At 36.7% G+C, this 13,200-nt stretch overlaps 1 protein-coding gene across 1 annotated transcript in view; it reads left to right on the top strand.

Annotated features, from left to right (window-relative positions):
- Window positions 1-13,200, top strand: part of LOC132104503 (zinc finger protein ZFPM2-like) — a 48,657-nt gene that overhangs the window by 16,300 nt on the left and 19,157 nt on the right. Inside the window, exon 3 of the mRNA XM_059510020.1 lies at window positions 2,046-2,147. Within this exon, the coding sequence (XP_059366003.1) occupies window positions 2,046-2,147 (102 nt within the window). The remainder of the gene's footprint in view (window positions 1-2,045; window positions 2,148-13,200) is intronic.

Raw genomic sequence — 13,200 nt, forward strand, 5'->3', positions numbered from 1 at the left:
GAGCCAACTGCCAGGGTTTTTTGGCCCGACGAAAACCTTGGACTAGAGGTGTGGTTATGAACAAAGGCGGAGTTTCTCTGCATCTGGAAAGCGTCAGCCACGGATCACTTCAGAAAGATAACAGCTTTAACACCAGCATTAAAAACCTTTTTTAAATAAGTTGAGCTCAAAACTCACTTTCAGTCATCAGGGAATGTTTGAAATAACTTGATCCGATGTGGATTATAATCACTATACAAGGCAGAAATATTTATAAGCGATGCAAAAGACTGTGCACGCTAGGCATTAACGTTACCATAGTAAACATGGTAAATGTGATCATTTGAAGAAATCAGACATCAGCTTCTTATTCTATAACACAATCATGTAGTAACATATTTTATCTGTCATAAGTCTCTTCTCAATAGTTAAGCTCCACGTAGCATATGTCATAAAAATATAATAATGGTTTTTGTTCGGGAGCTTTTATAAAAATATAGAAATGATCATTCATTCTAAATGTGACGTATGTGACTACAAATAAACAGAAACAGTCTCGACTGAATTAGCAGGCTATTTTCCATAACGCTTCAGCCTTAAAAATAAATAAAATAGAAATACATTTATTTCTGTGACAAATTTTCAATCCTGATAAATAAATTCATTATGGTCAATGTATCACTTATAGTAAAACATAGATGCTTTTGAATTTAAATATTGAACAAAGCATGCAAACAAACGGACACTTTTATCATGTTCGTTTTGTGATCGCGCATGTTCCAGTGATTTATTTCTTATTAGTTTTCTGATAACTTCTCTTTGTTGGTGAAATGAAGGGGTTACGTGATGTTTTTCCTGAGAGGCGTGTTTTAGTGACGCGCAGCCGAGCTTCAGGCCCGACTGTGGAAACGCAACACTACAGCCCGAGGCTATTAGCCCCACCTGGGCCATTTTAAGCCCTGGCTCACACTTGCCCGACAGTGGAAAGGAGCTATAGAGATTGAAAAAATCAAAGACATTTTTTAATATTAAAAAATGCAGCGTAATTTTAATTTCTGGGTGAACTAACCCTTTAATATACTTTCTTTCTCTTTATATTTGTATATCAATATGGTACAAGATAAATCTATTTAAATCAATGTGATCATGGAGTTATATCCAGAATAATCTAAAAGTAGTCAGATTATATTACCTCAAATGTGTAATGTTGTGGATTACATTACTATCTAAAATTTTTGTCATGTAATTTGAAATCAGTAATGGATTACAAATTGTACGTAATCTACTCGATGATTTCCAGCAATTCTATGGAAATCCCTATTTTTCAAAATATCACTCTTTTTTTTACTCTTAATCTGTCTGAATACATGAAACCCACTGGTTTGAACATGCACCAGCTTTTAAGTGGTATTTTGGCTGTCTTGTCCCTTCGAGAAGGTTTAATACTTGGATCTGTCCCTGTATTTATTCAGCTCGAGTTTTAAGATCATATGGTTTTATCCATTCCAGTCACTAGAAAGGAATTTCCTGTCTGCAGAGGACATGGACTGATTCCCTGTCTGTGTATGTGTGTGTGTGTGAAGTTGTGTGAGGATCTGAGGTAAATAGGCCTGTTCTTGGAGTTAACTTCTCTTGCCTGTGACGGTGTTAAGTAGGACTTTGCCCATGGTGTCAGAGCCAAAGGCAGAAAACCCTTAATCATAGTTTAATTAAGGAATCATCTTGTAGCTTAATTTCTTTCCCAACACTGTAATTAAACATTTCAAATAAGTTTCGTCACAGGGCTTAACACAGGCAGCCTGTCTGTGATCAAGGTGGGTCCAGGGACTTGCTCTCTGTCTCTTTTCTATTCTCTCCCAAGAAACTAGCATAAAATCCCACAGCAGACACTTGAAAGAATCCAAAATGAGAAACTGCACATTGGAATTACAAGGAATAAGGGTTTTAAATGAAAGACACTGAACAGCTGCTGCCAGTGTGAGAGCCAGATCGGTCCGGTTTACTGACTGTGCTGCAGTTTAGCCATTCGTACCGCAAAACCCCTAAGCTTTGATGTCTTTATACAGGTGAAATGGCTGGAAGTTTAAAGGTGGAACAACAAGACATTGATGGACAAGAAGAGCGAGTCCAACCAAGCCCACTGACAGCAGAGGAATGGGACGGCCCAAGTAAGACAGCTGCCCAATCAAGTCTAAACAGTCTTAGCATATTTTAACACTTTATTCTGATAATTCACTTTAGATATTCTACTAACTACAGTGGCATGTGAAAGTTTGGGAACCCCTTGCAGAATCTGTGAAAATAAGAGATCATACAATTTTTTTTATTTTGTACTATCCTGAGTAAGATATCTAACATAACATTTGTTTACATTTAGTCCACAAGAAAAGAAAATTCTGAAATTATTAAAATAACCCTATTCAAAAGTGTATGAACTCTTAGTTTTTAATACTGTGTGTGGTTACCTGGATGATCCTTTTTTTTGTGGTTGTTCATTAGTCCCTTATTTGTTCTGAGCACTGTTCTTCAGAAAAATCCTCCTGCTCCTGCTGATTCTTCAGTTTTCCAACATCTTTTGCATATTTGAACTTTTTCCCGCAGTGACTGTATGATTTTGAGATACTTCTTTTCCACACTGAGGACAATTTAGGGACTCAAACACAACTATTAAAAAATGTTCAAACATTCACTGATGCTCAAGAAGGAAACACAATGCATTAAAAGGAGTGTGAAAACGTTTGAACAGGATGAAGATTTCCACATTTTTCTTATTTTGTTTAAATCATAAATCGTTTGAGGTAGATGTCCTGTAGAGAGGGGAGTGCAGACCCTGAGATGCACTCAGCTAAGTGCACAACTCTCTGCAGGGCTTTGCAGTCTTGACTGGAGCTGTTCCCATACCACACTGAGATACACTGAGTCAATACACTTTCTATGGTACCTGAATAGACAGTTTTCAGGATTGCTGGTGAGACCCTGAATTTCCTCAGCTGTCGCAGATGGTACAGTCCTGGATTTATTAACCTTTGTTTGAATGTGAGTAGTCCAAGTCAGGTCCTCGGAGATGTTTACATCAAAGTACTTGAAGCTGCTCACCCTCTCCACAGGGCTCCCACTGATCATAAGAGGAGTCAACAATAAGCTCTTAAGTTTCACTTACATTCAGAGAGAGACAATTGTCCTGGCACCATGATGTAAGTTTCTCTACCTCATCCAAGTAAGCGGTATCATTATTGTTGTGAATGAGGCCCAGAACCACAGTATCATCAGCAAATTTGATAATAGATGTGGAGTTGTGGGAAGACATGCAGTTGTGACGGATGTTAATAAGGATGTGCACTCACAATCTATATTAATGTATTTCACTAATGATCCTTCCTTTAAATTTTCATGTATTTATTTTGTATTTGTTGATCACGAAAACGTGATCATTTAGGTTTGTACTTTATTTGTGTCCTTTTTGGGAAAAGAGTTTTATATTGATTTTACGTTGTGACGTCATATCTATTCAGCCCACGCTGCGTCCTCAGACGGCGCTGAGCACGCTGAGGAGAAGTAAGCAATTAGCGGTGCTCCTCCAATATAAGGTTGTAAAAGTTACCAGAACTGTTAATAAGTACTTAATATGCTAAAATATTATTGTTAAGAGTGTTACAAATGTACTGGAAAGTGTTTTATGTGTGGATGGATGACATTTAATGGTTTATCATTGAGTACAGCGGTTTGAGTATGTATGTGTGTCAGTAGGACACAGTGATTTTAGTGAATCAATTAACTGGTGTTTAATCTGTCCAGGTGGAAAAATCACAGAACGAAAACTGTTCTCATTGTTGTACTCTCTATGCTCCATCCAGGTATAGTTTATTGTTCATTTGATCTTCAATTAATTTTTGTATCACTTTGTTCAATTCATCAATTCTAATTCATGTTTGATTTAAAAATTTGCTGCAGAAGATTATATCATATCTGGATAAATGTCTGTAACGATTTATCTTGCACTGTATTTTTGATGTTATCATTGTGATGTTCACTGAGACCGCGCTGAGCACGCTGAGGAGAGGTGGAAAAATCACAGAACGAAAACATTTCTCATTGTTGTACTCTCTCTGCTCCATCCAGCACCTGCATGCTCCATTTCAATAAACCCTCCATCAGCAGCAGTTCCTGTGATCTGTCTCTTCATTTATAACACAACGCAGATCAAACCGTGCCATAGGCGGGCTGGTTACACAGTCATGTGTGTAGAGAGTGTAGAGCAGGGGACTTAGGACACAGCCCTGTGGGGCTCCTAAGTTCAGGGTGATGGAGCTGGAGGTGTACTGGCCTAGATTCACCACTTGAGGTCTGCTGGTGAGGAAGTCTTGAATCCAGTCGCAGAGTGAATAGTTTACACTGAGGTCTGTGAGATTAGAAGAAAGCCTGATGGGCACGATAGTATTGAAAGCTGAGCTATAGTCGATAAATAGCAGCCTTACATAGTTCCTGTTGTTGCCGTCAATGTGTGTGAGAGATGGCCTCTTCAGTGGATCTATTGGGGCGATAGGCAAACTGAAGAGGGTCTAAAGTATATGGGATGGAGTAAAAATGTAGTTCTTTACCAGTCCCTCAAAGACCTTCATGACTTTTGATGTGAGGACAACTGGATGATAGTCATTCAGATAAGAGGGTTTATTGTTCTCAGGCACAAGGATGATGAATTTTTTAAAGGAGGTGGGAACCACCGAGGTAGCAAGAGACTCATTAAAGATGGATGTAAACAAACCAGCGAGCTGATCAGCGCAGGATTGCAGAACATGGCCAGAGGTCCCATCAGGTCTGGCTGCTTTCCTGATGTTCACTCGCTTTAGAGCCCTCCGAACCTCATCCTCCGACACAGTGATTACATGATTATCGCTGCTCTGACTGCTGCTTCTTGATGCGCTGAATGGCAGACTCGTTCTGCCTAGATTGTTTTTAAACCGCACGTAGAAAGAGTTTAACTCTTCAGCCAACAACGGATCTGCTCTCACCCCTGCAGAGGATTTTGTTTACCGCAGCACGGACTGTTCTGTCCACCACCGGTTTCTGATTAGAGAAGGTCCTTATAGTTATTGTTTCAGGTGCTAGCTCAGCTAGCATGTTTATAAAGTATCTGTGAACTCGCTGATGTCAGATGAACTTGCCCGAAACATGTCCCAATCTACATCATCAAGAGCCAGCTGTAGTATAGCTTCTGAGCGGGAGGACCAGTGCATCACTACTCTCTGCACCGGGCCTTTGTTTATATTCCGGTGTGAGGAAAATGGCAGCATGGTTGAATTGCCAAAAGCCGGTAGTGTGCAGGTAGCTGAGACTGAGAGTAGCAATGATCCAGTGTATTCGGTCCTCTGGTTGGACAGGATACATGTAGATAAAAGTTCGGCATGACCTGCGTGAGGTTGGCTTTGTTAAAGTCCCCAGCAATCCATGTTTCCCGTAGACAAATTAAGTGCATTTTACCTCGATCTTCATGCTCTTAATGCATTGTGTTTCTTTCTGGAGCATTAGTGAATGAACGTTTTTCAATAGTTGTGTTTGAGTCCCTCAGTTGTCCTGAGTGTGGAAAGATGATCTTAAATCATACAGTCCCTGCTGGAAAGGGTTCAAATATGCAAAAGATCCTGAAACAATTGAAGAATCTGCAGGAGCTGGAGGAATTTTCTGAAGAACATTGCTCAGTTTAACTGTTCAGAACAAACACAGGACTCATGAACAACCATCAAAAAAAAAAAAGCTGTCCTGGATCATCCAGGTAACCACACACAGTGTTAAGTACCAAGAGGTTCCCAAACTTTTGAATGAGGTTATTTTAATAATTTCAGATTTTTCTTCTTCTTGTGAACTAAATGTAAACACATTTTATGTAAAATATCTTACTCAGGACACTACCTCAGACAGTATCTCGCTTATTTTGTTAAAATTATTCCCATTTTCACTGATTCTGCAAGGGGTTCCTAAACTTTCACATGCCAATGTAGAACTAACTTCACAGGTCAACTAGCAGTCATTAGAATATTAGTAGACTGTCTGCTTAATATCTGCCAACACTTTATTTTGATGCTTCCCAACATACATAGAAGTACAACTTATTCTACTAACCCAAAGTCTCTTTAAGACAAGTCATGTCACTCGGTGGCCATCTTTGAAACGGGCATGCAAGTGCAGCTCCTATCTCTTTGTATGGGGAAACATAAAATTCTCCAAAACTGTTCACTAAGCTTACAATTAAATTTGATGTTTGAAATCATCAAAGAGATGTGACAACAACTGTGTCATAAATGTATAAAACGCTTATTTTTCATGCTAGATCAGCCAGTGCACATGCGCAGTCCTAAAAGCACGTCTCAGAACGCTGAAATAGCAACCAGGACTTCTAACGGCAGCTGCAGTGATGCTGACCTTACTGATTAGTGATTAGCTGTTTCATTCAGAAGGCGGGGCTTCCTGTGATTGAGTGGCCATATTGAGCGTTGCTTTTTTCCCATTCAAACCTATAAGAGTGACATGTCTTGGGTATTCTATAGGCTTTGACTAACCCTAGGCTAACAGTCTACTACTACTCTAACATGTAGTTGCAAAGTTACATATATTTAGTAGAATGTGGAAAATTGACTAAAATTGACTATTAAATTAAGTTGTAATGCAATGCAACAGATAAATCCACAAAAATACACCTTTTATATGTCACAATTGCACAGTTTAAGATGGAGTAAAGTGAGTCTGAAAGGTGCAGCTGGATGATGCACTGTATTAAGCATTATCCTCTTTAAAAGCATGAAATCTGATAATGTAATAATGGCATTTTGGGAGGCGCTTTATCTTGCTTTTCACAGTAGATTTACACAGTACAGTCACTAGTGCCAAACTGAGCTGACTTGCCTCCTATCTTTATATTTGATCACAGTCTTTGTAATCAGTTCTTGATGATGAGATATCACAGCACACTGATATTCATGCTCTTTATTCATACTCGGTCTCTATCTCTGGATTTCCCTTTTTCTCCCTCCAGTCATCTGAATAAACATGATTAGTTCAGTTACAGACTCATTCTAACAATAATGAGGCACAGTGTTTGCTTATCTGATCAGGAAATATTGTTTTTGTCTTCTCGGAACGGTTCGAGTCTCACTATGCCAAGCCAATAGACACAGAATAAATGGAATTGGTGTTTTTTTTTTTCATATCTGGGACCAACAACTATTTTGTGGATGCTCACCTCATACTCCTCTAAAACAATTATTGCATACTACCATTCAAAAATCTTTTTTGTTTACAAAGGCTGCAAACAATACAGTAAAAACAGTAATATTGTGAAATATGATTGCAGTTTAAAATAACAAATTTATTCCCAGTCTTCAGTCACATGATTCTTCAGAAATGTAATGCATCCTTGCTGAATAAAAGTATTAGTTTATTTTAAAAAATCTTACTGACTCAAACTTTTGACTCAAACATTTACCCCAGTGCATCTCGAGTGCATCTTTTTCAACACACATCACACTCAATCTGTACTGCAAGCAAGTGTTGGGACTCAACAAAACAAAGGGTGCTTGCAGTGAGAAAACTGAGTGTTTCATGAATGCAGATATTTTAGATCCATTTGGATATAGTTTATACAGCAATTTGGATTTCCACAAGCACAGCTAGACTTGCCCGTCTGATTTAGAAATACAGTTTATCATGTTCACCACACCCTTTTTCTTTATGTTTCGTGACCTCTCGGATCTGTCACTATTCCTTGTTCCCGGACCTAATCATTTACAAATGAAATCATTGCATGGAATGACTTCCAACATCTCAAACTGAATTAGCATCTGCAGTTATAACTTCCTTATGAATATTGCAGTGGAAAAGGGAATGATTGTCAAAAAAACAGATTCTGTCCGAAGACTTTCAGAAGAAGGCAGGATGGAGTGAGGGATTTTAATGAAAGTGTAGTGGATTAGAGAAATCCCTGGAACAATATGAAATCATTACAGCCGCAGTCGACATCAAAGTCCCACTGATTGAGCCCCCATAAAGTCTTTTCACACAGGGAGCAGGAACGCAGCGGAGAACATGTAAACCAAAGACGAGAGCAGCTGACCACTGCACTCACAGCCAACTGAGAGAGACACAGAAACAGAGACAGAGAGAGAGGGAATTCATTATCTCACTGACCTCCTTGTTTTCAGATCCTCTAGGCAGATATTCTCAACTCTTTTAAAGGAATCAGTTCTGACTGTGTTCAGTAGAAAACAACCTCATACTCATGAACAGCATATGTGGCAGCTTTTGCCGTCCTTCAATACAATAAATCACATTTACAATAATGCACTTTCAGTGAAGGTCTATGGGGAATATGAATGAATAAATGGATGAATGAATGAATGAATGAGGCATTTATACTCTACATTTCAGTGTGACAAACATTAAAATACACACAGCCACAAGACTTTAAAGTTACACATGTTAACATGAGACTAGAGTAATAAAAAGACTTGCCTTGTTTGTTTAAAGTTAAAGTTTTAAAGTTTGTGTATCCTACCTCTCTCCCTCTCTCGTTCTGCTCAAATCCAAATATTCCATAATTGTTCTATATTTGTGATGTTACGTATCTGAATGCTAATTTCTTATTTATTATGTAAATTATAAACTTTGTACTTTAGTTCCAATGGTGACACAGAGGCAGGCGCGCTGATGTTTGGATCAGTGTATTTTATTTTAATTTAAGTACCAACTGCGCTGTCAAGTTAGCAATGCTGGAACTGATGTGTGTGTGTGTGTGTGTGTGTGTGTGTGTGCATGTTCCTTATACCAGCAGAATCAACTTTAAACTTTATTGTCTTATTAATAATACATCACTGTATAAAGGTCTGCTTTTATTTGTGTACACTCACAACGAAAACAAAACATTGTGCTTTTGTAAAATAAAGAAAACAAATAGGATGTTGCTTTCTGCCATTTGAGTTTCCTTTCTGTGAACAAATTAAGCCTTACACAAAAATGAACTGAAACTCAGTTAATATATATGCAACGTTACGTGTCACACTGTTTTCCCCCTTGTTTATCTGTAAACTAAATCAAATAAATTACAAGAATGTATTCCTTGTATGTAGGCCTATATATGTACTGCAGATGATATATATTTAACATAATGTAATAATATTTAGTATTTTCACATTGTTTAATTTGTACTACTGCCTTTACAAAATAAATGAAAAGAAACCAGGCATAGTAGAATATTAGTTGTTGTTTTTTTCTGTTCTACCAAAATCGTATTGAACCGTGACCCCAGAACTGAGGTATATTCCCAAACTGTGACATCTGTGTAGTTCCACCTCTAGTTGCTACCTCTGTTTCATTGTGACTTTAAACTAAATAAAATTGGCTTTTTCTTTTCTTTTCTTTTTTCTAAGGTAATCTAGAAATGAACAAACGGAAATAGCTCACCTAAAACTTGACCTTTCTGTAAACTTCACCGCTATTAGGACAGCATTCAGTTAAAAAACTGTCCCGAGCTGGGAGATCTTTGACCGGGTGACAAATGTTTCTGTGCTCCTCTTGACCCTCCTCAGACGGACACAGTGTGGCTCATTCATACGCCTGTCCCACCTTACGTCTGCAGGAGGGGTGTGGAGGAGGGGGCTGTCATCCAAATGAAAATACCACGTAATAATAATGATGATATAAATAAAGACATTGATAAAAGGGCTAATCTACACAAAACAAAACAGCGTGTTCCTCCCTGATTGTGTGGGTTGTTGAGGTATTCAATTAGGCCATTTTCACTGGCATATTAATCATCTTTTCAACAAACAAGCCGGCGTTAATTAAAGCAGAGCATGAGGATAAAGACGTGTTGCTGGATCATCACTCCGTTTATCAACTGCACGCACACACACCCCGCCGTTTAGCAAATCCCTTGCAGCGCTGCGAGGGGAATTTCAATGCTTTCTGGTTTAGAGCTAGTTTTTAAGAGGGGAGGAGGTGGATGTTGTGAGTTTCAAATACGGAGACTGTCATTGTGAAGCCCTCTGCCCTTCACCATCAGGAGATGAAGTTATTCATCAGTTTTATTTTAGCTGAAAAAAAAGCCTGGAGAGCAAATCGCTTTAACCCGAAATGCACGCGAGAGGAAGGGCCTTGATGGGGAAGAGAATCAGACAGACACCTTTGAATGGGGTTTAATATGATTAATGAACAGATGTTTGACTGAAATCAGGCTGATATTAAGGCCACATATTTGCCACAAATCACAAATCTCAAATGCGCATGTTGTTCATTAAAAAATTGGCTTTTACCGTAATTTCCATAATACCCACACTTATAGTTAAATTTATAAAATTTGTATCCATTTACTTTCATGTATTCGTTAAATATAGATTACACATTCAGTACACAGTGCAATTTACTGATCCATAAACAAAATTATGGACATTAAATAAACACATATGATACAATATTTTAATAAATACCTCCAAAATATGTGTTCTATATCTTGATTTATATATATATATATATATATATATATATATATATATATATATATATATATATATATACATATATATAATGTATACATTCTTAACATTTATGAGATGAAAGCAGAAGATTTATCCACAAATTAGCGAGTTTCCAAATGCACATATTGCATCCTAAAAAAATGTGCAAAAATATCACCATAATATCACAATTTCCATGCAAATACCCGAACTGATTCTTATATTTACTGCTGTTTTGTTTTGTGTAGATTAGCCCTTTTATCAATTTCTTTATTTATATTATTATTATTATTAAGTGGTATATATATATATATATATATATATATATATATATATACAGTACAGACCAAAGGTTTGGAAACATTACTATTTTTAATGTTTTTGAAAGAAGTTTCTTCTGCTCATCAAGCCTGCATTTATTTGATTAAAAATACAGAAAAAACTGTAATATTGTGAAATATTATTACAATGTAAAATAATTGTTTTTAAATTTATTATACTTTAAATTATCATTTATTTCTGTGATGCAAAGCTGAATTTTTAGGATCATCATCACATGATCCTTTAGAAATCATTCTAATATGACGATTCATTATCAAAGTTGGAAACAGTTCTGCTGCTTAATATTTTTTCAGAACATGTGATACTTTTTTAGAATACTTTGATGAATAAAAACAAAACAAAAAAAAAGAAGCTATGTTTTTAAAATATAAATATTTTGTAATAACAATATACACTACTGGTCAATAATTTGGGGTCAGTAATTTTTCTTTCTTTCTTTTTTTAAATAAAATCAATACTTTTTTTCAGCAAGGATGTGTTAAATTGATAAAAAGTGATAGTAAAGAAAATATATTATTAGAATATATATTATTAGAATTTATTTATTTTTTTTTAATAAATGCAGTTCTTTTTAACCTTTTATTGATCAAATATATTAGACAGCAGAACTGTTTCCAACACTCATAATAAATCAGAATATTAGAATGATTTCTAAATGATCATGTGATAGACTGGATGTTACATGTGACACTGAAGGCTGGAGTAATGATGCTGAAAATTCAGCTTTGCATCACAGGAATAAATCATTTTTTTTAAGTATATTCAAATAGAAAACTATTATTTTAAGTTGTAATAATATTTCACAATATTACTGTTTATTCTGTATTTTTGATCAAATAAATGCAGGCTTGATGAGCAGAAGAAACTTCTTTCAAAAACATTAAAAATAATAATGTTTCCACACTTTTGGTCTGTACTGTATATATATATATATATATATATATTCTTAATTATGCTGTAGACTTATTGGCCACATTCATAAAATGTAAGAACAAATTTCTGCTTAAATCACTTGTAAAACAATATTTAAGTATACTGTCATATTAACTTCATCTAAACAATATACTGACAAATAATCATTCTGCTTGTGTTTGTTAAACAAGACCCATTTTATCGTAAACAGAGTACAGCCACAATCTTAAATAAACTGAGTATAACACAAGTGCATTGTGTGTCCAGGGCAGACGGTGCGTTTGAACCCCGCTCATCCACGCAGTGTACTTTGCCTCCGACATCTACATCACACAATCACACCACACTCCCACAATCCTTTTCTTCTCTGGCTGCTCGATTCCAAGCACACTCTAACAGCCTGCTGCACCACGCTGGGAGATCTTTCTCATTCTCCCGCTCTTTCCCCATCTCTCTCTCTCCAGAATCTCGCGGCAGAGGGAGAAGTGAAGTCAAAAACCCGCGACAATGTGCCAGAGAAATATCAGAGTGGCTTTTTTTTTTCACTCGTCACCCAAGCCAAAGATGGGCCGTCTCCAAATCCTGCTGCCCTATCGGACAAATTAAAGTAAATCAAGCATGAAATGAAGCGGGAGAGCCTGGAGATAAGGTCCCTTTAAGTCTCTCACAGATTAGACCACTGAGAGAGAGATGGAAGAGAGGGACAGTGTGGAGGCAGAGAGGTGCAGAAAAGGCCGGTTTGCTGGTTTCTCTGTGGCAGACAGTGCTTTTGATTTCTTCATGTTGACTCTGACGTAGAAGAACAGCTCTTCCCTCAGTCATTTTTCTGATAATGACTTTTGTTTATTTTAGTACTGCTGCACTGTGAAGTGCTATGGAGTGTGACTACATTTTGAAAATGAAGTTTAGTTCATTGCAAGCGTCCTAATGTTCATTTGATGCATTAAAGTGGAACGGTACAAAAAATATTTTCAAAGAAAAAAGATTTCCGCCTGATGTTGTAGTAGCTTTTAACATGGTTTCCTCAAACATTGATTGGATTGTAAATTGTAAGTCTGTTCTTAAAAGTCAACGCGAAATCAAAACGGAGAATTTTTATTTTCATAATACACATTGCTGTTGTCACTGTGAATAATCTGTGCTCTTTAATCCAAAGATCAAAAAAATGTTTTGTAATCTTTTGTCAAAATGTAATAACTTGCTCCGCCTCTAAAACAACTTTCCTTTTTGGTTTACATCAAAATTATAATAGTTCACCCCACCATCCATCAGACTTTCTGGAATATAAATGTCCTTCTTCATGTTCATGTTGTCTATCCTGTTTCACTCAGAAATGAAAATTCTCATGTCGTGCCCAAATTGTGTGACTTCTGTGGAACATAAAAGACAATATTTTGATGTATGTTGGTAACTAAACAGTTATGGTTCCCATTGACTTCAAATGTGTTTTTATCCATTCAATGGA

The sequence above is a fragment of the Carassius carassius genome, chromosome 25 (genome assembly GCF_963082965.1).
Source record: "Carassius carassius chromosome 25, fCarCar2.1, whole genome shotgun sequence".
Lineage (NCBI taxonomy): Eukaryota > Metazoa > Chordata > Actinopteri > Cypriniformes > Cyprinidae > Carassius > Carassius carassius.